The sequence below is a fragment of the Mustela erminea genome, chromosome 18 (genome assembly GCF_009829155.1).
Source record: "Mustela erminea isolate mMusErm1 chromosome 18, mMusErm1.Pri, whole genome shotgun sequence".
In the NCBI taxonomy this organism is placed as follows: domain Eukaryota; kingdom Metazoa; phylum Chordata; class Mammalia; order Carnivora; family Mustelidae; genus Mustela; species Mustela erminea.
Genome location: NC_045631.1, coordinates 40,869,272 through 40,895,684, shown reverse-complemented (window position 1 = coordinate 40,895,684; position 26,413 = coordinate 40,869,272). Strand labels below are relative to the sequence as shown.

Below are 26,413 nucleotides of genomic sequence, written 5' to 3'. Positions count from 1 at the left end.
TGCACCCGAATGTTTATAGCAGCAATGTCCACAATAGCCAAACTATGGAAAGAACCTAGATGTCCATCAACAGATGAATGGATCAAGAAGATGTGGTATATATATAAAATGGAATACTATGCAGCCATCAAAAGAAATGAAATCTTGCCATTTGCGACAACATGGATGGAACTAGAGCGTATCATGCTTAGTGAAATAAGTCAAGCAGAGAAAGACAACTATCATATGATCTCCCTGATATGAGGAAGTGGTGATGCAACATGGGGGCTTAAGTGGGTAGGAGAAGAATAAATAAAACAAGATGGGATTGGGAGGGAGACAAACCATAAGTGACTCTTAATCTCACAAAACAAACTGAGGGTTGCTGGGGGGAGGGGGTTTGGGAGAAGGGGGTGGGAGTATGGACATTGGGAGGGTATGTGCTTTGGTGAGTGCTGTGAAGTGTGTAAACCTGGTGATTCACAGACCTGTACCCCTGGGGATAAAAATATATGTTTATAAAAAATAAGAAATTTAAAAAAAAAGTATAGATTGTTCTAGGCAGCATAGACATTTTAACAATGTTTATTCTTCTAATCCAAGAGCATGGAATGGTCTTCCATCTTTTTGTGTCTTCTTCAGTTTCTTTCATGAGTGTTCTGTAGTTCTTCAAGTACAGAACCTTTACCTCTTTGGTTAGGTTTATTCCCAGGTATCTTATGGTTCTTGGTGCTATAAACATACAAATAGCTATCAGACACATGAAAAAATGTTCATCATCACGAGCCATCAGGGAGATTCAAATTAAAACCACATTGAGATACCACCTTACACCAGTTAGAATGACCAAAATTAGCAAGACAGGAAGCAACATGTGCTGGAGGGGATGTGGAGAAAAGGGAACCCTCTTCCACTGTTGGTGGGAATGCAAGTTGGTGCAGCCACTTGGGAAAACAGTGTGGAGATTCCTCAAGAAATTAAAAATAGAGCTTCCCTATGTCCCTGCCATTGCACTACTGGGTATTTACCCCAAAGATACAGATGTAGTGAAAAGAAGGGCCATCTGTACCCCAATGTTTATAGCAGCAATGGCCACAGTGGCCAAACTGTGGAAAGAACCAAGATGCCCTTCAACGGACAAATGGATAAGGAAGATGTGGTCCATATACACTATGGAGTATTATGCCTCCATCGGAAAGGATAAATACCCAACTTTTGTAGCAACATGGATGGGACTGGAAGAGATTATGCTGAGTGAAATAAGTCAAGCAGAGAGAGTCAATTATCATACAGTTTCACTTATTTGTGGAGCATAACAAATAGCATGGAGGACAAGGGGAGATGGAGAGGGGAAGGGAGTTGAGGGAAATTGGAAGGGGAGGTGAACCATGAGAGACTATGGACTCTGAAACTCAATCTGAGGGTTTTGAAGGGGTGGGGGGTGGGAGGTTGGGGGAACCAGGTGGTGGGTATTGGAGAGGGCACGAATTGCATGGAGCACTGGGTGTGGTGCAAAAACAATGAATATCGTTATGCTGAAAATAAATTTTTAAAAAAAAGTTTTGTTGATCATTTCTTTCACTGTGCATAAGCTTTTATTTTAATGTATTCTCAATAGTTTATTTTTGCTTTTATTTCCTTTGCCTCAGGAGACAAATCTAGAAAAAAGTTGCTACAGCAAATATCGAAGAGGTTACTGCCTAAACAGTATCTTTTGAAAAGTAATTTTTATTTTGATGGAATCTGATGACTTGATTGTTCTGGAATGCAATTAAGTTGATTTAACAGTCTGATCCTTTCAAGACTTGCTTATAAACTGATGGTGGGATTAGAGCAGCCCTTACTCTAGGGAAAAATCTGCCTCACTCCTGAGGCAATACTATTCTAAGTCCTTTAACCAATGACCCATGAATTACAAGATTTTTCACTCTGGCTCACGGGAACATGAGGTGTTTCTGGCCTCTTCTCAGCTCCAAGAATTGTTCTGTGGGTTTTGTTGTTGTTGTTGTTGTTGTTTGTTTTTTGTTTTTTATTTTCAGCATAACAGTATTCATTGTTTTTGCACCACACCCAGTGCTCCATGCAATACGTGCCCTCTCCAATACCCACCACCTGGTTCCCCCAACCTCCCACCCCCCACCCCTTCAAAACCCTCAGATTGAGTTTCAGAGTCCATAGTCTCTCATGGTTCACCTCCCCTTCCAATTTCCCTCAACTCCCTTCCCCTCTCCATCTCCCCTTGTCCTCCATGCTATTTGTTATGCTCCACAAATAAGTGAAACTGTATGATAATTGACTCTCTCTGCTTGACTTATTTCACTCAGCATAATCTCTTCCAGTCCCATCCATGTTGCTACAAAAGTTGGGTATTTATCCTTTCCGATGGAGGCATAATACTCCATAGTGTATATGGACCACATCTTCCTTATCCATTTGTCCGTTGAAGGGCATCTTGGTTCTTTCCACAGTTTGGCCACTGTGGCCATTGCTGCTATAAACATTGGGGTACAGATGGCCCTTCTTTTCACTACATCTGTATCTTTGGGGTAAATACCCAGTAGTGCAATGGCAGGGACATAGGGAAGCTCTATTTTTAATTTCTTGAGGAATCTCCACACTGTTTTCCCAAGTGGCTGCACCAACTTGCATTCCCACCAACAGTGGAAGAGGGTTCCCTTTTCTCCACATCCCCTCCAGCACATGTTGCTTCCTGTCTTGCTAATTTTGGTCATTCTAACTGGTGTAAGGTGGTATCTCAATGTGGTTTTAATTTGAATCTCCCTGATGGCTCGTGATGATGAACATTTTTTCATGTGTCTGATAGCCATTTGTATGTCTTCATTGGAGAAGTGTCTGTTCATACCTTCTGCCCATTTTTTTATATGACTGTCTGTTTTGTGCGTGTTGAGTTTGAGGAGTTCTTTATAGATCCTGGATATCAACCTTCTGTCTGTACTGTCATTTGCAAATATCTTCTCCCATTCTGTGGGTTGCCTCTTTGTTTTGTTGACTGTTTCCTTTGCTGTGCAGAAGCTTTTGATTCATTCCTGGGCTGTAAGGATGGTTCAACATTCGCAAATCAATCAATGTGATAGAACAAATTAATAAGAGAAGAGAGAAGAACCACATGGTCCTCTCAATTGATGCAGAAAAAGCATTTGACAAAATCCAGCATCCGTTCCTGATTAAAACGCTTCAAAGTATAGGGATAGAGGGAACATTCCTGAACTTCATAAAATCTATCTATGAAATACCCACAGCAAATATCATCCTCAAAGCTCACAGCCTTTCCGTTGAAATCAGGAACACGACAAGGATGCCCACTCTCACCACTCTAGTTCAACATAGTATTAGAAATCCTAGCAACAGCAATCAGACAACAAAGAGAAATAAAAGGTATCCAAATTGGCAATGAAGAAGTCAAACTCTCTCTCTTCGCAGATGACATGATTCTTTATATGGAAAACCCCCAAACTACTAGAACTCATACAACAATTCAGCAATGTGGCAGGATACAAAGTCAATGTACAGAAATCAGTGGCTTTCTTATACACTAACAATGAAAATACAGAAAGGGAAACTATAGAATCGATTCCATTCACTATAGCACCAAGAACCATAAGATACCTGGGAATAAACCTAACCAAAGAGGTAAAGGTTCTGTACTTGAAGAACTACAGAACACTCATGAAAGAAACTGAAGAAGACACAAAAAGATGGAAGACCATTCCATGCTCTTGGATCAGAAGAATAAACATTGTTAAAATGTCTATGCTGCCTAGAACAATCTATACTTTTAATGCCATCTTGATCAAAATTCCACCGGTATTTTTCAAAGAGCTGGAGCAAATAATCCTAAGATTTGTATGGAATCTGAAGAGACCCCAAATCTCTAAGGAAATGTTGAAAAACAAAAATCATACTGGGGGCATCACGTTACCTGATTTCAAGCTTTACTACAAAGCTGTGATCACCAAGACAGCATGGTGCTGGCATAAAAACAGACACACAGACTAGTGGAACAGAGTAGAGAGCCCAGATATGGACCCTAAACTCTATGGTCAAATAATCTTTGACAAAGCAGGAAAAAAAATACAGTGGAAAAAAGACAGTCTCTTCAATAAATTGTGCTGGGAAAACTGGACAGCTATATGTAGAAGAATGAAACTCGACCATTCTCTTACACCATACACAAAGATAAACTCAAAATGGATAAAAGACCTCAACGTGAGACAGGAATCCATCAGAATCCTAGAGGAGAACATAGGCAGTAACCTCTTCGATATCAGCCACAGCAGCTTATTTTAAGATATGTCTCCAAAGGCAAAGGAATCAAAAGCGAAGATGAACTTTGGGGACCTCATGAAGATCAAAAGATTCTCTTTGTTTTATATGGGTAGGGTGGGGCAGGGCCGATTTTTTTCTGCCCTTGGGCAGTTTCTTCATGCACATGCACTCGTAAGTACTCAGCTGAAGATGCAGGTGGATCTTCTGCAGACCTCTGGGGTTCTCTGTGCAACTCTTTCCTCTCTGATACCATATCCTGTGAATTGCAGTTGATTTGGTCTCCTTCATGCCAGCTCTGTCTCCTCAAGTCAGGAGGATTACCAGGCTCTACCTGGTTCTCTCTCCCAGAGCTACACCCCCCCTCCAGAAACTCTCTTCAAGAAATAAACTGAGGCAATTCTATGGATCACCTCATTTGTTTCCCTTCTCTAAGGCACCAGTGTTCTGACCTGATAGCCAATGTCTAAAAGCCACAGTTTCATTTATTTTGACTGTTTTTTTAGTTGCTTCAGGCAGAAGTGTAAATCTAGTCCCTAAGACTCCTCAGCAGGAATTGTAAGTCCCTTTTTTATTTTTGTTTTGTTTACTCTGCTCTTTCTCTGTTCTTCCATTGTTTAAAAAATTCATGTAATATATGCAAATAGATTCTCTATATGTGTTCCCTTATTTTTTTTCTACCTGCAGTATTTTTTTTCCAAATTTTCATTTAAATTCTAGTTAGTTAACATGTAGTATAATATTGGTTTCAGGAGTAGAACTTAGTGATTCATCACTTACATAGAACACCCAGGGCTCATCATAACTAGAGTACTCCTTAATCCCCTTCACCCATCCAGCCCATCCCCCACCCACATCCCTCCCTTATTTGTTTAGACACATTGTAGAACATTATGGACACTTTGCTCCATCTGCTTTATCATCTCTTAACAATATACTGGAGATTACTTCATAGTAGCATATAAAGATACTCTTTATTCCTTTTTTACAGCTGAATAGTACTCCATCATGGGGATACAACAGAGCTCATTCACCACTACACTACTGAAGGACACCCAAGTTGTGTCTAGCTCTTGTTATTGTTTTGTTTTTACAAATAGCAGTGCCATGAGTAATCTTGCATAACATCTTTTCATAGTTTTGCCTGAGTACCTTGACAATTTATAGAATAGGGATACTGGAGTCAAAGAATAATGCTTCAAATTACTGTCAAATCTTCATAAGAAAGGTATGAGCATGTCTATTTCCACAGAATCTTACTATTAGAGAATATTGTGAAATTTTGAATTTTTTACAGTCTCACAGGTGAGAAGTGGTATCCTATATAATTTCATTTCCATTCTTATGTATGAGACTAGACATCTTTCTATGATGGAGAATGATCTGAATCTCATTTTCCCATCAGGTTTTTCCTCTTCTCCAGTATAATTTTAGAAGTGCTTTATATATTAACATCATTGGCTCTTTGTCTTTGGTATAAATTGCAGGTATTTTTTTTTTCCATTCAGTCGGTTGTCTTTTTACTTTGTTTCTGGAGATTTTAAACTATATTTTCCTTATTACAAATAATTATCTTTTCACTATCTGAATTTAATTATAAAATGTATGTGTATACAATTGAAAAAATATTAAATTATGAGTCCTCTTTAATGATGAGGTCTCCTGTTACCTCTACTGCTCCATTTTGTAAGTGATCTTGGTTGACTCTCTTTGAAGTGCTATTGATTGCATCTCTATCCTCCTTACTACTCCCATTGCCACCAACCTAGATAGGCATTCATCTCTCATCCTTAGCCTACAGCCACCACCTAAACTTTCCTCCTACTTCCCGTTACTCCCCCACCCCCAGGCAAATAATATTTTAAAAGCCTAGGTGTTCTCTCACACCTTTCTCCCAACTGTGTGATGATACAGTTTCTTTGTATAAATTCAAGAATATCTCTACATTCTCCTCATTTTAGCAGTGGACTATTATTTGTCTTTACTATCCTATACATACCAACCAGACAAGTCATTTACTCCATGAGAAGCCAAAATAAACCCCCATTCAATTATATCCCCATTGTCTGAATGTTTTTCTTTTTTCCATCCATCTAGATTATCTATAGTATGATAAAGGGTGAGTAAATGCCTTATGGTTTCAGTAAATTCCACATTCACTCAACTAACATTCAGAGCAATTGCTAGGCACCCTGTTTATATATATGAATAAGCCAATCTCTGACCTCATGGGGTATATAGAAGGAATAGGGGGGAAAAAAGATATAAACCAGTTACAGTAGAGTGTGATACCCTATATCACAGGTACCTTGGATTAAAAGGAAAAGAAGGATTCATTTTGAGTGTGGTAGATGTCAAGAAAGACATTAGAGATGAGTTGGTGAGTTGGTATCCAGACTAAATATCTGGCCTTTTCTATGTATGAGCAAGAGTTTGTGAATTGACAAGATAGAAAGCATATTTAAACAAATGAAACAGTATGAGAAATGACATGGAATTATTATTCCTCATACCCATTTGAAACTTCTAAGAAAGAACCATCTTCTCTATTGACTATATGATTTCAATCTATCTGAACCTCAATTATTCATGTCTGAAGAATTAAGAAAAATTGTGACCACCTCTTAGAGACCTTACGAAGCATAAACAAGGTAACAATTAAAGACTCAGAAAATTCCTGACACACAATAGGCACTCAAAAATAGTAACTATTAGTATTATCTCATATTTCATAAGTGTACAGATTTAAATACATAATTGTTATTTATCATACTATGTTCTACATGCTTGCCAAACCCCTACATATGTGTCTTGTCTTATTCAATGCCTATAGAACACAGATTAAAGCTTAATCTTTTAGACCTCATTCACATCAAGCAAAATATCTCAAACATAACTTTTTGAGAGACAAAAGCTCAGAATACAAGAAAATATTCAATATGCATATTCTATTGGGTATGTTCATCCATGAAAATAAGAGAAAAAATACTCCTTTATGATGCCCTATTTCTGAAGAACATGTCCATAATAATTTAATAATTTTTAAAAGGACCTATTCATGCCAATGGGTTTTTTTTTTTTAAAGATTTTATTTATTTATTTGACAGAGAGAAATCACAAGTAGATGGAGAGGCAGGCAGAGAGAGAGAGAGAGAGGGAAGCAGGCTCCCTGCCGAGCAGAGAGCCCGATGCGGGACTCGATCCCAGGACCCTGAGATCATGACCTGAGCCGAAGGCAGTGGCTTAACCCACTGAGCCACCCAGGCGCCCCACCAATGGGTTTTTTTACTATTCAATAGCAATGAATCATTGCGTTATGATTTTCAAACTGAATAACTGAGTAAGACAAAACAGATAGGAACTTCATTAAGATCCTTTATACCTTACTGGCCATCCATAAAATCTAAAGGAATCACCATATTCCCTACTGCACACAAGGGACTGCCCCCCCTCCTCCAAGATGGCTCTTTCACCCTATTTTCCTACCAGCATTTTTTATATGACTGGTTGTTAACCTCTTTAACAGCAGATTTAGTCATCATAAAATCCACTCTCAGCATACTATCCTGGAGTTAAATACATAAATGAAGATTTAGTACTTGTGAAATCCAGTGAAACAATGCTATGGGATGGGACTTGTTTGGAAGACACAGTAGGCAAGGGAAGAAATATGGAAGCTGATTTACATGGTTTTAACCAAATCAGATAGCTCACAGTACAACAGGAAAAGGAAATGGAGCCTTTTCTATATATAGGAATGTTTACCAAATAAACATAATTATCTAATTTACTAAAGCTAACTGCTTTTTCTATTAGGATAAACAAGAAGAGTCCTGCACATGGTCATAGTAGCCCTCAGCAGGGTATAAAAGTGACAGAGGGCAGGGAAAGATCACACTTGAGAACTTCATTCTTCTGGAAACCCACCCAGAACCTCTAACCTCTATCACCATGGTCAACTCCTGTTGTGGCTCCGTCTGCTCTGACCAGGGCTGTGGCCAGGAGACCTGCTGCTGCCCCAGCTGTTGCCAGACCACCTGCTGTAGGACCACCTGCTGCCGCCCCACTTGCTGTGTGTCCAGCTGCTGCCAGCCCTCCTGCTGTGGTTCCAGCTGCTGCAGGCCTAGCTGCTGCCGCCCATCCTGCTGTGGATCCAGCTGCGGTGGCTCCAGCTGCTGTGGCACTAGCTGCTGCCGCCCCTCCTGCTGCATTTCTAGCTGCTGCCGCCCCTCCTGCTGTGGATCCAGCTGCGGTGGCTCCAGCTGCTGCCGCCCCTCCTGCTGCTGCCCCTCCTGCTGCCTGCGCCCAGTCTGCGGCCAGGTCTCCTGCCACACCACCTGCTATCGCCCCACCTGTGTCATCTCCACCTGCCCCCGCCCCATGTGCTGTGCCTCCTCTTGCTGCTGAGCCCCCTGCCCTCTGACTACGATCTCTGCTTACCTCTGCCCTACAGATGTAGACCCTTCTCCTTTTGTGCTGAGCATTAGGACAGATAGAGTCTGGTTGACCTCATTCACAGGTTGAGCCTCATGATTCCAATGAACCCAACCCACTGACTCTGTGAGCACATTCTGGTTCATGTTAAGCTCTTCCATTATTATCTTTTCCTTTCAATACTAGTGCCAAATATGGATATTACTTTGTAATCCATCAGCTAAAAAATCATCCCACTCCTCTAAATTTCTCTTTCTTACTTATCACTATGGAGCTCTAAATTATCCTTCTTAACAAAGTAAATATTATCTGTAATACCTATGCAGTACTGACTTGATACCCTCTGACCTGGGATTCAGTTATACACTTAGACTTGGGGGTCCAATTATGTATTTCTAAAAGAGTGAATTTCTTGTGTTTTTTTGCTTCTCTGCTTTCTAATAAACTTTTCTACACATAAAAATTCATCGGCATTGTTCTCTATTGTATTCATGATCATTTTACTCAGTAACTAGGCAACTATATTTTACATGATGATACAGGAAGAACACTCATGTTGAAACCACTTTGAGAATAAGTGCTATTTCAAATATACATAATTTAAGATACTGGAACAAAAGCAGTACATGTGCACATACACATAAGGACAGATTTAATTCATGTCCTTACCTCTTATTTATAAATTTTAATTTTTATTGAGCTATAATTGACATATAACATTATATCCTTCAGGTATACACCATAATAATTTGATATTTGTATACTCTAAGAAACGATTACCACATTAAGTCTAGCTACTATCTGTCACCATACAAAGTTACAAAAATATTTTCCTTGTAATGAAAACTTTAAAATTCTTTCTTTTAGCAACTTTCAGGTATGTGACACAATAATATTGACTACAGTCACCATGCTAACATTACATCCCCATGACTTATTTATTTTATAACTGGAAGTGTACACCTCTTAAGCACCTTCACCCAGTTTCCCCATTCCTTATCCCCACTGCCCCCTGGCAACGGCCAATCTGTTCTCTGCATCTATGAGGTTTTTTTTGTTTGTTCATTTGCTTAGATTCCACATATAAGTGAAATCATACAGTATTAGTCTTTGTCTGACTTATTTCACTTAGCATAATATCCTCAAGATCCATCTATGTTGTTGCAAATGGAAAGATTTTATTCTTTATGGCTGAATAAAATTTCACTGTGTATATAGACCACATATTCTTTATCTATTCATCCATTGATGTACATTTAGGTTGTTTCTGTATCTTGGCTATTGTAAATAATGCTACAGTGAACATAGGGATGCATATTTTTTAATTAATATTTTGCTTTTCTTTGGATGAATACCCAGGAGTGAAATTGCTGAATTATATGGCACTGCTATCTTTAATTTTTTGAGGAACCTCCATATTGTTTCCCAGAATAGCTTCACCAATTTATATCCCTACCAATAATGCACAGGGTCCTCCTTCTTGAAGACATGCTTTGGAATCACACATTAGGATATCCCCCTTCTATTATATCCTCACTAACCAGTAAACCCAATGTAGAAAGAAGGTTATAATGACAAATTTAAACATTAGTAACATATTTTTAAATGAAAAGCTTAGCAAAATTACATGAATAAAAAATGAAAAGTTTAATGAGATTAATTATATAAACAAAGATTAAAAAACTAATGGAAAAATCTGGTAAAACTTGTCAAAGAGAGAGAAAGGGAGAGAAAGAAGATGACTGAAAGATGGACAAATACCATTATGTTTGTAAAGGGGAATAATCAGCTCCCAAAAGAGTAGAAATTTTTTAAAAACATACTAGAACATTACATATAAGTTTATACCAATATATTTGAAAATTATGATTGAATTGACTTGTCTAGAAAAATATAAAGGTAATTCCCGAAGATATACAAAACATAAATAAGCCAATAACCATTAAAGAAACTATACCTATGATGCAAAATCTATCCTCTACATATATTGATACTAAAAAGCCAGACCCATGTTGATTCATTAGTAAGTTTATTAAGCCTTAAAGTTCTCTCCCACTCCAACGAGGAAAAAGAACAGAAGAAAGGAAAATCTTCCCATTTTTAGTAAAACAATAATATTAAAAACATACAAGAACAATGTGATAAAGGAAAATTATAGGCCTATATTATTGAAGATCATAGATGCAAAATTCCCATAAATACTAGTAAATGAAATTTAGCAATATATAAAAAGAATAACATATCATAACCAACCACAGTTTCCTACACATTCAGGAATGCTTCAAAATTAGAAAATATTTAAATAAGCTTGTTGATACTACTACATTAAAGGGGGAAAACTTCAGGATTATATCAATAGCTGTTATATCATTAATATATATTATATTCAATAATATATAAATGTATTATTCAGGGTTCTCCAGAGAAACAGAACCAATAGGAGATAGATAAATAGATATAGACACACGTTCATATACATAAACCAACACACACACACACACACACACACATACACACACACATACACCCACTCTCCCTATATAGATAGATATAAAATAAATCTCTCTCTCTCTCTATATATATATATATAGGTAGATATAGATATAAATATAGGGATTTATTTTAAAGAATTGGCTTATGTGATTACAGAATTTGAGAAGTCCCAAGATCTGCATTCAATAAGCTGGAGACAGAAGAGCTGATGGTATAATTCCAATTCAAAAGCCAGCAGGCTCAAGACCCAAGAAGAACCAATGTCTCAGGAAAAGACTAATGTCAAGGGAGTGAGACAGGAGGAGTTCCTTTTTAATCAAAGTGGGGAGACGTCAGCCTTTTTGTTCTATTCAGACCTTAAGTTGATTGGAAATCTGCTTTATTCAGTCTAATGGTTTGAATATTAATCTTACCAAGAAACACCTTCACAGACATACCCAGAATAATGTTTGTCCAAATGTCTGGGCATCCTATGGCCCAGTTAAGTTGACACATAAAATTGGCCATCACAATAGTCATTTACTATTTAAAATACTCTAAGCAAAACAGGGCTAAAAGAGGACATTTTTATCCTAATGAACGCTATTTATTAAAACTTCATAGCAAACATAATAGTTAACAAATGAAAAGTATTCTACTAAAGTTTAGAATAAGACAAAGATAACTCATATCACTCCCTAGCATTCATTGTTGTATTTGAGATCCTAGCCAATGCAATCCAATTAGAAAAAAGTGTTACCAAAAAAAAAAAAATGTTGGTATTTGTAGACAATACTGTTGTCAACATAGGAAATCCAAGAAAACCCACAAACTTGTGCTGAAGAGTTCAGAGAAGTCAGTATATAGAGTACTGACCAAAATAAATAAATAAATAAATAAAATAAAAATAAAAATACCCAATAACATTTTTATAACTTGTAAGAGTCAGTTAGTAATTCTAATTTAATAGGAAGGAAGATTTCATTAAAAATAGCTACAAATATTATAAAATGCCTCAAAATAAGCCTAAAAAATTGTGCAATGTTTATGAAGAAAAGTTTGAAATATTCTTTGGAAATCTATATGTAAATAAAGAGTTAATATCAGGTTTATTACTGGGAAGATTTAATATCACAAATATGTCAATTCTTCCTAGTTGAATCAATAAATTTAATGCTATTCTGATCAAAGTTCCAATGAGGTTTTTAAACAGAGTATAACGGTTTCTAAATGCATATAGAAAAGAAAAGGTCCAAGATTAGCCAAAGGAATGCTGAAAAGGAAAGTAGAGGAATTTTTCCCCTATCAGAAATATTTCTTCTCCCACCTCACAGGCTGCCTTTTAGTTTTGTCCACTGTTTCCTTGGCTATCCAGGCACTTTTGATTATGATGTAATCCTGATAGATTATTTTTGCTTTATTGCCCTTGCCTCAGGAGACCTATCTAGAAAAAATTTGCTATGGCAAATGTCAAAGACATTCCCGCCTGTGCTGTCCTCTAAGATTTTTTATGGGTTTAGGTTCACACTCATTTTGATTTTTTTTGTGTGTATAGTGTTTCTTTCTTCTGCATGTTGCTCTCCAATTTTCCCAACACCATTTGTTGAAGAAACTGTCTTTCTTGCATTGAATATTCTTTCCTGCTTTGTTGAATATTACTTGACCATACAGTTGTGGGCTCATTTCTGGATTTCCCAGTCTGTTCCATCGACCTATCTGTCTATTTTGTGCCAGTACCACAGTGTTTTGATTACTACATGTTTGCAATATAACTTGAATCTGAAATTTTGATGTCTCCAGCTTTGCTTTTCTTTTTCAAGATTGCTTTGGCTATTTGGGGTCCTCTGTGGTTCCATACAAATTTTGGGATTGTTTGTTCCAGATTTGTAAAAAATGCTACTGGTATTTTGATAGGGATTGCTTTAAATATGTAGATCAGGAAGTCCCTTTTTAAGTCAATGACATTTCCTGGTTGACCAGGAAGAGAAGGAGGAAGATAAATAAAAGTTACTCAAATGAATGGAAATGCAGTGAACATCTAATTTGACTTTCTAAAAGTCTTTATCCAAGCTTTACAACAAAGATTCCCAAAATAATTGATTTGCTGTTCTGACAGATTAGATTATTCTTCATTAATGTTTGCTCTCTTCCCCTTCCTACCCCTTTGGGAGAAGTATCCTCTTCTCCCACTCTCCCACCCTGTGACTTGAACTCCACCATGTGACTTGTTTGGCCAATGAGATGTTAGAGGACATGATCCATGCAAAGACTTAAAAAATATGCAGGACTGCATTGCTCCCATGTGCTTATGCCATCAGAACCAGGGTTTCCAATTAAAATACAGGACACCTCATCAAATTTTAATTTCAGATAAATAACAAATTTTTTTAAATTTTTATTTATTTTTTAAATTTCTTTTCATTGTTCCAGAATTCATTGTTTATGCCCCATACTCAGTGCTCCATGCAATACGTGCCCTCCATAACGAACAAATTTTTAATATAAGTATGCCTCATGCATACTCAGACAAACTTATGCTGAAGATTTATTATGCTAAAGATAATTCCAATTTTAACTTGGCACCTACATTTTTATTTGCTAAATCTGGCAACTCTAATTCAAAAGGAAGTCCCAAACCAACCCACTGTCAGAAGCCAAGACCAGCCTTAATCAGACAAAACACAACTGACCTGCAGATATATGACCAAGAAATAAATACTTGTTATTGTACATTCTGAGAGTTTGTGGTTGCTTGTTATGCATCATAGCTGACTAACTCAACCGGTGGCAACAAGAAACTAGCTTGCATGTAATTCCAGCCACATTATCTCAGAGAATTACTTAGTCTGTACCCGCACATGAAAAAATCAACAAATACTGTAAAGGAGCCAAGAGAGAATCTTGGGATGAAGAGATTTAGAGAATTTAATATAATTCAAAACTATGATATCGTCCATGATATCACTGAAGCCAAAACAAAACTAATCCCCCCATGAAAACAATACCCCTTTAAAAGCTCAAGGTACTAATTTTAGGACATCTGATTGGTGGTTTGCAAGCTCCTGGCCCTTTCTGTCATTTAGTGCTCACAGAAAGTAAGTGGGGTTGATGGAACAGGATGCTTTTTTTTTTTTTCACCTCAAATCCAAAGGAAAAGTACATCTCTACTTCACAAGTAAGAGGCAAATTTATGGAACTCATCACAAAGGGTAGAAATGGGGTGAAGGATAAATTAAAAAACAATAAAAGGAATTAGACAAGCGCATTATCTCACAGTGCCACAATGTGTTACCAAAGGGAACAATCTACACTTAGAACATCTCAGAACAGGCAACCCCCCCACATCTCCAACCACCAGTAAGCCAAGCTCTGTTGATCCCTCCTCAGAGAGAAACCTCTGCACTAGTGCACATATGACCCTGCAAACAAGTCCTAGGGCCCTTTTGGATTATCTCTCATTGGAACAAGACACTTTTTCCTAACTTTTTTCCAGCATCACTTTTAATAATGCTTACTTAAGACTTGAGATAAAAAATGGGGGAATACTTGGGATGTTCTCTCTCCTGTCTGAAGACTATGGTCTACTAACCTGATAAACATAAAACTCATAGTAGAGGCTGCTTACTGAGGAATGAGGAGACCTAGACCCACTGAGTGACTATGGTGAACCCACATGACCTCTCCTTTAAGATGAGGGGATAGAGCTATATGTTGTCTACAGTCCTTTCCCAGAATCTACACATATAACGATTAATCCTGAATAAATTACAAAGGTAAAAACTGCAACAGATCCTTGATGAAAATTTTACAGCCAAGGTAGACTTTGGTCTGGAAGGAGGAGAGGGCATTACAGGTGAATGGGGGAGACAACAACCAGGGCAGAACAGCCCAGGCCCTACGAGGGAAGAGTGACTAAACCAGGGTGGCAGGGGTGCAGGATACAATGTAGTCTCTCCTCACCTGAAAACCACAAATCTGCCCCTCGGTGAGTCATGAAAGGAGACATCCAGGAAGCAGATATCTACCAGCCTGCACAAGAGTGTTGCTATTTAACCTGTTACTGTTAGGACCACAGGTGTAAATATGGCAAGTCACTGTTTGGATGGTAATTATGTGAGTCTTTGAAGTCCAGCAATAAAATGCCGGCTAAAGGAAGAGTGAGTAGATACTATTCTAGTTTAGAAAACACACTCTTTTCTCTTCCATGAGTTAGGAATATTTCAAAGGAAAATTCATCAGAATTGAATCCAATGTCTACATTTGGTAAGAATAAACAATATGGAAAAGAAAGGAATGTTTGTGGTTGTGTGCATAGGTGTGTATAAGGTGAAGATTTAAAAAACATCATTTACTCAATGCTAAATCCTCACTTAACTGGCCAGAAGATTAAGAAATGATCATGTGTCATGGGGGTCAGCAGCAGCAGGCCAGGGTATATAAAGGACCCAGAGCAGGACAAAGACATTCACACCTGACAACACCCAAATCCTCTCATCAGTCCAACCCTAAACAACCCCAGACATTACCATGTCTGGCTCCTGCTGCGGCTCCTGCTGCTCCTCCTCAGGCTGTGGGGGAGGCTGCTGCCAGCCCTGCTGCCAGCCCTGCTGCTGCCGCGACCCCTGCTGCTGCCGCCCCGTGTCCTGCCAGACCACCGTGTGCCGCCCCGTGACCTGTACCTGCCGCTGCACTCGCCCCATCTGTGAGCCCTGCCGCCGCCCAGTCTGCTGTGACCCCTGTGGCCTGCAGGAGGGCTGCTGCCGCCCCATCAGCTGCTGCCCCACATCCTGCACAACCGTGGTCTGCCACTACCCTGTCTGCTGTGACCCCTGTGGTGTGCAGGAGGGCTGCTGCCGCCCCATCAGCTGCTGCCCCACGTCCTGCACGGCCGTGGTCTGCCGCCCCTGCTGCTGGGCCTCCACCTGCTGCCAGCTCATCTCTGTGCAGGCGCCCTGCTGCCGCCCCCCCTGCTGCCAGCCTGCCCCCTGCCGCACCACCTGCAGGACCTCCCCCTGCTGCTGAGATTCCCACTATCCCCACAGAGCAACACACTGGAGCCTAAACACCTATTCTGCATTTTAAGAAAGTAGAAAGAAAAATAGGTATTTTTCATAAGGTGACAATAGTCATTTTTACATCCTACCATTTGGATATACAAGCAGATGTCCACAACAGCAGAAGACACTATGGGTGGTAAATCTCTCTTCAAAACCCCTCAGAGTAGACTCTGCAAACCCATCCTGAACTCTGAGGACTGCTCAAACCCTCCCTGCCATCTTTTGTAAGGCGCTGCTTGCTTGTTTTCAATAAACTAAGTTTTCTTGTAAACTTCCCTGCTCTCTGATTCATTCAGTAGTCCAATGTTTATTAGTGTATGTAGATGATCAGACAAGGAACAGGAAGAAGGAAGACAAAACAAAGAAGGTGAGGAAGACAGGAGAGGAAAGGGAAAGGTGCTAGGAAACCTGGTATGAATCTCGGAAGGTGGTACAGGATGGCTGGGCTAGTCCTCAGACTGCTTACGTGGATAGGAAATCTGTGCACACAGGGTCCTCCAGGGTCTGTCCACTGCCCACATGTCCAGGTTCATGTCTCAACACCCCCCACCAAGTTTCACTGCAAGTAACACTAAACTCACAGTAAGTGGCACATACCATGCAGTTCCGTAGGTCTTTGCTTTTGTCATATTCTTTCATTTATCTGGAATATTTTTTTCCACCTACCCCAGCCCTCCACTTTCTTCACCTACCTAACACTGAGCCATTTCAAAGATTCAGCTCAGCCTTTTGTAACAGCCCTGCCCCAACCCCTCCATCACAGAAATACACCCACACACATGTGCATACACACAGAGAGGTTGGGTTAGGTGCCCCTAACATGCCAATAGCATCCTATGCTTACTTCCCTCCCCATATAGCATCATATTGAGATCATCCATTTCTCTGTCTCCAAAGAAGGGACCACAATTTATTTATTCTTGCTTTCAGTATGGAGCTCAATGTTTAGAATATGGTTGGTACTTGATTTCTATTTGTTGAATCAAACAAAATTAGAAGGTAATTGTCTTCATGACAAGAATTCTAAAAGGCAGATATTCTACTTAAAACAGAATCTCCAGCATCAGTATAACTTAACTTCTCTGACCCTCAGGTTTCCTCTTCTGCCAAATGATAAGGTTAATCCTTACCATTGTAGGTTGCTGGGAAAGTTAAATGACCTTATGCATGTAAAGTGCTTGGCACACAGTATTTACTCAGTACCATCCACTGATATTCCTTGTTGCACATCTGAATATCACTGTATCAAATGGGCTCAAAAGATGTGCTATTTATTACATATTATGTCACTGAGAGTGGGAGAAGATTGAGGGGAAGCCTTTTTGTTTTTTCAAGATAGTCCACATCCACTGGCAGAAACAGATTTCCTAATTTCCTAATAAATTTCCTAATAAAACATATTCCTAAGATTTCCTAAGTATAAGAAAAGAGGGCAAAAAAAATTATCATCAGATTGAGGCCATCTCAAAATGAAAATGCTCTACAAAAGTGGATTGGCTAATCCACAGGAAAGAGCCCCTAGATTACAAGCTGTATGAATAAGTTTATAGCAGCAATAGCAGCAATGGTTGCCAAACTATGGAAAGAACCAAGATGCCCTTCAACGGAAGAATGGATAAGGAAAATGTAGTCCATATACACTATGGAGTATTCTGCCTCCATCAGAAAGGATGAATACCCAACTTTTATAGCAACATGGATGGGACCGGAAGAGATTATGCTGAGTGAAGTAAGTCAAGCACAGAGAGTCAAGTATCATATGGTTTCACTTATTTGTGGAGCATAACAAATAGCATGGAGGACATGGGGAGTTAGAGAGGAGAAGGGAGTTGGGGTAAATTGGAAGGGGAGGTGAATCATGAGAGACTATGGACTCTGAAAAACAATCTGAGGGGTTTGAAGTGGCGGGGGGGTGGTGGGAGGTTGGGGTACCAGGTGGTGGGTATTATAGAGGGCACGGATTGCATGGAGCACTGGGTGTGGTAAAAAAAATAATGAATACTGTTATGCTGAAAATAAATTAATTAATTTTTAAAAAAAAGAATAAGTGTTTAGCATCAGAAGCAAGGGGAGCTGGGGAGAATACATGCATCTGATGGAATTTTCCTTTCACCCTGAAGCGCCCAAAGGAATTAAACAACTCAGACTGTAGTAAACTCTAAAAGATTACTTGGGTTAGTCTTCCCTGGCTTTGGGCAAATGGTATTTATTAGGCAGAAAACTTTTTTTTTTAAGTACGCTCCATACCCAGCATGGAGTCCAACACAGGGCTTGAATTCACAATCTTGAACTCAGACACTTGACTGACCCACCCAGGTGCCCCCAAGCAGGAAAGATATTTATTTGTTAAATTCCAGAAAAAAATCACACCCACCCCCTGATCATCTAGAATTTTTCCATCTAAAACATTCTCTTTTCAATGAATGATATCCATTTCTTTTGTCTTCCATGTTGTACAGATTTCATGACAAACCTGGCATATGAAGAACATTAGGGACAGATGACCTTTCCCCTTCTACAACTGAGGAAATGTGCTGGCAGAGAGACGGGTATCAGCTCTAAGCCACACAACTGCTAGGTGAGGGAGGAAGCATCTGAATCCCTCTTTGTCTTCCCTATCCTCTTCCTGCCCTTTTCTCCCTCACTCTTTCCCATCTCCATCTCTGACTCTGATGATTAGATGGTATTTCAAAGATCATTTTGGAGAACAGGGAATGCATATTCTGTTTTCAGAATTTAAAAACCTTCCTAACATCCAGTGGCCAGTTCCTAACAAATCCCAACTCATGCAACTATGGAGGAGGAGGCATGGTTCACCATCAGAAAAAGTTACCAACACTGCATACTTTTTTTTTTTTTTTTCAATCCAACCACAAAATCTCACAATTTATCACCACCATAGTTAACATTTAATTGTTCCCACTCTGGTGATTATGCTCTTGCAGAACATCTGGAGTTCAAATAATAGGACTAAAAAAGCTCACGTGGTTAAGATGAGGGACAATCTCTTGTCCAACAAGCTTAGGCTTATTTATGTGCTACAGCAAAGGAAATTACGCAACACAGGGGACCAGGGGCATCCCACCCAACAAAGGAAAAGCTTTTTTTTTTTAAAATAGGATTTTTGAAGAACATAGAGTTTACATAAAATTATATGAAATGGTATTTTAATGGGCTCAAAGCAAAACAGAGGTTTGAGCAGAAGTATTAACATCAGGACTGGGTTGTGATGGAACTTAGGTCCTCTTTCCCTGAAAACTACATAGTTAAGATAAATGAGAACTATCGTACCTTAAAACCTCTTATCTGAAACTCTGCCTTTGGGTTGGATATTGAGGCTGCTTCTCTGTGTTAAGGTGACTAAGATCCTGTCCCAGAAATAGTGGGACCTTCCACTCTTAATGATGTGGCTTAAAACTGCAAAGTTTCTGACAGTCTGTGATTTCAGGACACAGAATTTCTTAGTGTTCTGTCCTTTCTGTTAATTAACAAACGCAGTGAGTTTACAGACATCTTCTAATTCCTACTATTTGAATTGCTGTATATATTCTAGGCCAAAATAACAATACTCTAAATCATAAATCAACAAGTTCCCACTTTACTTCACTAGATGGGACAGAAGTTTTGGTAACTATGACTACCTGTTCACTAGTCTGAAATAACTCAGCTGGAAAAAACTAGGGGTCATTCATCACTGTTTACAATCATCAGAAGATCACAGTGTTGTCAACACTTTGCCATTCTTTTATCTGCGTGACTTTAGAGAAATCATTTCACATATCAGGCCCCTCAAGAACTGTGAAGGAATATGATCAGTCACAAACTCAAAGGCCTTCAACGACCAGGACTATGGCAGGCCAACGAATGTATAAAACATGATCTAGCAAACGAAACACTTTGTGGAGACAAATTTGGTCTGAGAGTCATCAGCAAGCCTTTGAGGATATCATCCTTAACCTCCCTTTTAACTATAAATTTATTTTCTACATTTTCACTTTACTTAACTATGATTTAAAAAGACAAAGCTTTTTTAGATATATTTTTTATTAACCTATAATGTAAATCACCAGGTTTACACTATTTGCCCAGGGGTACAGGTCTGTGAATCATCAGGCTTACACATTTCACAGCACTCACCATTTCACATACCCTCCCCAATGCCCAGCCACCCTATCTCTCTCCCCCAATCCTCCAGCAGCCTTCAGTTTGTTTTGTGAGATTAAGAGTCTCTTATGGTTTGAAAAGACAAAGCTATTTTATCAGTCATCAGTACATGTGGCTCCCTTTGTTTTTCCTGAAGCCAATTTCACACTTCATAAGCAATCAAACCCTCAGCCAAGAGACCAAAGTATCTACCACAGAAAGATAATTGGCTCCTTTACAAATATCTTCAATATGTTTTGAAGAACTCAATACAAGTGCTCTTATGGTCACACCTAGAAAGGAAGAGTAATCCCAATTTTAACTCTAAGACTATACTCAAGGAGAGGCATTCAAAATGCACAAAATGCACAAAAAAGTCATCACTTAGTTTGACCTTGTTGCCCCATGAAAAGTCTCCTCCTTTCATTGCTTTATGTGCCTTTGTCTCACCATCCTAAGATTTGTAATCACTGTGTGATGAGAAACTACTTAGAATTTCCTTTTATTCCTTTCCCTCTCCACTCCCAAATAGGATGCTGTTGTTTACACAGAAAGAGTCTCAGTAGTGACTCAGATTTATAGGCAAACTAGAGTCATTCTGGTGACTATTTCCTTAAAAAAAAAGGTGAAGCACTATTCTATTTTCCAGAAACACTGGACCATTCTTCCCATAGCAGAATCAGTACATGTCTCCTTCCATGAGTCATCCTGGTTTTTCAGAAATTCTTACTTCATCTCAATATCAATTAGAAACCAGGTATATGACCTCGTGAACCCTACAGTCTCATACTTAGTCACGGGTGGTGAATAAGACGAACAAGAAGAAAGTAGGATGGTGGCAACATTGGGTTCTACAAACTTTCATCTTGTCATGTGACATGTCAACTTGTCATAAGACATGTCAACTGGTCATGTGACATGGTATGGAAGGATTGGTTATTCCATGAGCAATTTTTTGGATGATATAAATTACCAAGTATTCATTTCAATGAGGAAGAAAGCAGACAGGCAGAAAGGAAAGCATCTTTCCATGATGTTGGAATTGCTGCCTCAGCAATTGAATCCACCAATCTAGAGGTCAATGGGCAACCACAACTCCAGGAAATGACCTATGTCCTGGGGGTCATCAGCAGCTGGCCAGGGTATATAAAGGGCCCAGGAAGGGACAGAAACATTCACACCTGACAACACCCAAATCCTCTCACCAGTCCAACCCTAAACAACCTCAGACATCACCATGTCCGGATCCTGCTGCGGCTCCACCTGCTCCTCCTCGGGCTGTGGGGGAGGCTGCTGCCAGCCCTGCTGCCAGCCTTGCTGCCAGCCCTGCTGTCAGCCCTGCTGCCAGCCTTGCTGCCAGCCCTGCTGCTGCCGCGACCCCTGCTGCTGCCGCCCTGTGTCCTGCCAGACCACCGTGTGCCGCCCCGTGACCTGCACCTGCCGCTGCACGCGCCCCATCTGTGAGCCCTGCCGCCGCCCCATCTGCTGTGACCCCTGTGGCCTGCAGGAGGGCTGCTGCCGCCCCATCAGCTGCTGCCCCACGTCCTGCACGGCCGTGGTCTGCCGCCCCTGCTGCTGGGCCTCCACCTGCTGCCAGCCCATCTCTGTGCAGGCGCCCTGCTGTCGCCCCCCCTGCTGCCAGCCTGCCCCCTGCCGCACCACCTGCAGGACCTCCCCCTGCTGCTGAATAGCCCACTGAGAAACATTCCCAAGTGTTGAGAAACGTAAAAACTTTTCCCAACCCAAGGGATCAAATGAGAGATTCCTTCGCAACCTACATGCTCTTCAACAACTAACTCAACAATAGATGTCTATCCGTTTTCCCACATAATTACCCAGTTAATCTTGCCTCTCTTCTACAATCTTTAGAAACATCCCAACTTTCACCATTTGAATTCCTGGCTTGAAAAAATTAGTGAACAAAGATCAAAGTTCCTCTTGAATGGAGCTCTACCCCACTGACTCATCATCACATCTCTACTATTATAAGATGGGATACTTTTCCAGGATATCATTATATTTATGATGGGGTTTTGCATGGTAAAATAATAAAAAATTTTATCTCTGGGAAGTAAATGGGTTTCTCTTTATTGTTTATTAATTTTCAAAAGCTTATTTTTAGGTTATGGTATGGTATACCTAATCAGAAAAAAAAAAAAAAAAAAAAAAAAAACAAAGAAAGAAGGGTTTTTCAGGGACTTTTTTTTTTTTTAGCTTTAGGAACAATTCAGGTGCAAGATCTGTAATTTTAATAGCAGTTCAAATAATGTAGAACCTCTTGTGTGAGGTACTTTTATAGCTCAAGCCACAGGTTTTGTAGTGATGCTGAGGAAATGGAGAGACTACATGTTTCTCTGATCATGAACTTGACCCATGAGTAATCCCCACACATGTGATAAGGGGGAGGAAGACTAATTTAGAGCTGCATTTATAGCCTGATTTAGAAAACTGTGCAGTGATTAATATAAGTGGTACCTGGGAATCCTGAACCACTGAAGGCCTAGGCTAGAAGAATCACTATCCCATCTGTCCTACAGCTCCCCTCCAGCACTACTATGGCCAATTCTGATTCTAATGGAGTCATTGCTGCTGGAAAAATGAGATAAGAAGCTGGAATCATTCCTTTAGAACTCCACTTTCACCACTCTTGTTCAGCATAGTATTAGAAGTCCTAGCAACAGCAATCAGACAACAAAGAGAAATAAAAGGTATCCAAATTGGCAATGAAGAAGTCAAACTCTCTCCTTTCGCAGATGACGTGATTCTTTATATGGAAAACCCAAAAGACTCCACCCCCAAACTACTAGAACTCATACAGCAATTCAGCAACATGGCAGGATACAAAGTCAATGTGCAGAAATCAGTGGCTTTCTTATACACTAACAGTGAAAATACAGAAAGGGAAATTAGAGAATCGATTCCATTTACTACAGCACCAAGATCCATAAGATACCTGGGAATAAACCTAATCAACGAGGTAAAGGATCTGTACTCGAGGAACTACAGAACACTCATGAAAGAAATTGAAGAAGACACAAATAGATGGAAGACCATTCCATGCTCTTGGATCAGAAGAATAAACATTGTTAAAATGTCTATACTTCCTAGAGCAATATATACTTTTAATGCCATTCCAATCAAAATTCCACTGGTATTCTTCAAAGAGCTGGAGCAAATAATCCTAAGATTCGTATGGAATCAGAAGAGACCCCAAATCACTAAGGAAATTTTGAAAAACAAAAATAAAGCTGGGGGTATCACGTTACCTGATTTCAAGCTTTATTACAAAGCTGTGATCACCAAGGCAGCATGGTACTGGCCTAAAAACAGACACATAGACCAGTGGAACAGAGTAGAGAGCCCAGATATGGACCCTCAACTCTATGGGCAATTAATCTTCGACAAAGCAGGAAAAAATATACAGTGGAAAAAAGACAGTCTCTTCAATAAATGGTGCTGGGAAAACTGGGCAGCTATATGTAGAAGAATGAAACTCGACCATTCTCTTACACTGTACACAAAGATCAACTCAAAATGGATAAAAGACCTCAATGTGAGACAGGAATCCATCAGAATCCTAGAGGAGAATATAGGCAGTAATCTCTTTGATATCAGCCACAGCAACTTCTTTCAAGATATGTCTCCAAAGGCAAAGGAAACAAAAGCGAAAATAAACTTTTGGGACTTCATCAAAATCAAAAGCTTCTGCACAGCAAAGGAAACAGTCAAAAAAACAAAGAGGCAACCCACGGAATGGGAGAAGATATTTGCAAATGACAGTACAGACAAAAGGTTGATATCCAGGATCTATAATGAACTCCTCAAACTCAACCCACACGAAACAGGCAAACATATCAAAAAATGGGCAGAAGATATGAACAGACACTTCTCCAATCAAGACATACAAATGGCTATCAGACACATGAAAAAATGTTCATCATCATTTAGAACTCCAAATGACTTTACCATTAAAACAATCCCCAAGTAGTTGAAGTGGTAAAACATTAATCCACACTGGGCATATCTACCTGTCCAGAGAGATGAGGCAGGCCAGGTAAGCTCTGTGAAGGTCTGGAACTTAAATGACTTTCTTCATTGCTGGATTCCCACTGATCTGTGCCATACTTGGCACACAGGATAAAATCAGAATTTGTTGAAGGAGGGAATGAATAAGTTCTACAGGGTTGCAAGAGAAAAACATCTCTATCCCTCACTGATTCTCTCCTCATGCTGGACATGTACATTCTTCTAATAAAAATAAATAAGCTACCTTATGAAAGAAGTGTTTTTCTTGAAATATGGTAAAAAAAAAAAAAAACTTCTCAACAAGAAGTCCATTGCAGTCAAAACATTTACACGCACAACAGAGTCTTCTCTTTAGTAAGGGTCTATCTACTGGTATATAGAAACTGGACTTGTGAGCCTTTCTACACATTCTTGGACACCATTTAAAAAATTCTCCCCTCTCAGAATTTTCTTTGTTGGCTTCCTACAGAATTCCTTGTCTTACATTAGTTTCTCAGATGTACACAATTCTTTGTGTACTCCCAAGCTTATCATCATTATTGAACTGTGCTTGTTTTCAGAGTAACTCCATGCCATGGTCAACCACAGTGGTTGGTGTGGATCTGGGTAAGCCTGCAAGAGACTATGCAAGCAGAATGATCAGAAAGGAGGCTTGCACCATAGCCTTCAACCACAGATCTACAACAGAATCAGTTGTAAAGCAAAAGATCAGAACCAAGCAAATCCAAAGGCAGAGTCTACAAAGTGGCTGAGGGAAGTGATTTTCCTCAGTCCCAAATGACTGAGAATCACAGCTGGCTCTGGGAGCAGGAGTGTGCTCAGGCATAGTGCATGGGAGATAAGGGAACAAGATACAGGGTGAGACAAAGCAGGCCTGGAGACCACTTTTGGCAGGATCACTACCTGGGTGCTATTATGATGGCAGACTGCAACCTTCATCTAGATGGTGGTGTAGGGGCCAAGGGCAGTCTGCCCCAAAATGGGCCACTTCGGCATAAACATTTTCCTGAGTTAAAAGCAATCAAAACCCAGCAGATTCCGGAAATGTTCTTTACCTCCCCTGCAACTACCTGCCTCTACCAGGAAGAAATCTATTAATAAAGATTTCTCTTTATATAAGACATGTATCTGCTAATAGGGCAAACTTTGTTTTCCAAACATCTCCTCTCACCTTCCAGCTAATGGTCTTTCTCCCCAGACCCCCACCTCTCTCCTTAGCTCATGTAAGTATCATGTTGCCTCAATGTCTTTGGAATTTCCATGGCTGTGTGGATTCCCCATAAGTATGCCATTAAATTTTATTTTCTCCTCTTAATCTGTCACATGTCAATCTGGCTTTTAGTCCAGCTAGAAGAACTTTAAAGGGTAGAGTAAATTATACCTTCTCAACAGTGGCTTTGTTCATAGTGCCTCATAATCACTTCGTTAGGTCCAACTTTGATGCTCCTTAGGGTATGTTTTGGAATTTTTTAAAAGATTTTATTTATTTATTTGACAGAGAAAGAGAGATCACAAGTAAGCAGAGAGGCAGGCAGAGAGAGAGGGGGAAGCAAACTCCTCGCTGAGCAGAGAACTCAATGCAGGAGCTCGATCCCAGGACCCTGAGATTATGACTTGAGCTAAAGGCAGAGATTTAACCCACTGAGCCACCCAGGTGCCCCTGTTTGGGGATTTTTAGAAAGCTATGTGGGAGATAATTCTTTGAATTCCTGAGGACATGGGAAAGACATAAGAATCCTTTCAAATAACTCTAAAAATTAGCCATTTCATAAATACCAACTATTTTAAAGATAAATTAACTGTTAAAATTCATACATAGAACAGATGTTCCTTAATGGCAGAGGAATATGATAACCATATTCCATTCTTCAGCTTACAAATAATGTTCCCACAGATGTTTTTGCAGTAAGTTCTGGCTCCAACCTAGTAGGTGTATGATCTTAGGCAAGTCACTTCTCTACTTCCTTATGTGTAAAATGAGGAATACAATACCTATCTCATAGGATTATTGTGAGAAT

General features: G+C 39.6%; 3 protein-coding genes across 4 annotated transcripts; all 3 read left to right on the top strand.

Moving 5' to 3' along the window:
- The first annotated feature begins 8,185 nt into the window (after window positions 1-8,185).
- Window positions 8,186-9,038, top strand: LOC116577814 (keratin-associated protein 4-8-like). Its single transcript, XM_032321538.1, has one exon. The coding sequence runs from the start codon at window positions 8,215-8,217 to the stop codon at window positions 8,668-8,670; it is 456 nt and encodes a 151-aa protein (XP_032177429.1). The 5' UTR covers window positions 8,186-8,214; the 3' UTR covers window positions 8,671-9,038.
- Window positions 9,039-15,696: 6,658 nt separating this feature from the next.
- On the top strand, window positions 15,697-16,200 carry LOC116577813 (keratin-associated protein 2-3-like). Of its 2 annotated transcripts, XM_032321536.1 has the most exons (2): window positions 15,697-15,953; window positions 16,047-16,200. In XM_032321536.1, exons 1-2 carry the CDS (start codon window positions 15,697-15,699, stop codon window positions 16,189-16,191), a joined length of 402 nt encoding a protein of 133 aa, XP_032177427.1. In that variant the 3' UTR covers window positions 16,192-16,200. The 2 variants fall into 2 exon arrangements, with proteins under 2 accessions (XP_032177427.1, XP_032177426.1); XM_032321535.1 differs by having other exon boundaries at window positions 15,697-16,200.
- A 5,369-nt stretch (window positions 16,201-21,569) lies between these two features.
- LOC116578447 (keratin-associated protein 2-3-like) lies at window positions 21,570-22,369 on the top strand. The gene has a single exon (XM_032322781.1). The coding sequence runs from the start codon at window positions 21,607-21,609 to the stop codon at window positions 22,054-22,056; it is 450 nt and encodes a 149-aa protein (XP_032178672.1). The 5' UTR covers window positions 21,570-21,606; the 3' UTR covers window positions 22,057-22,369.
- Window positions 22,370-26,413: the final 4,044 nt, after the last annotated feature.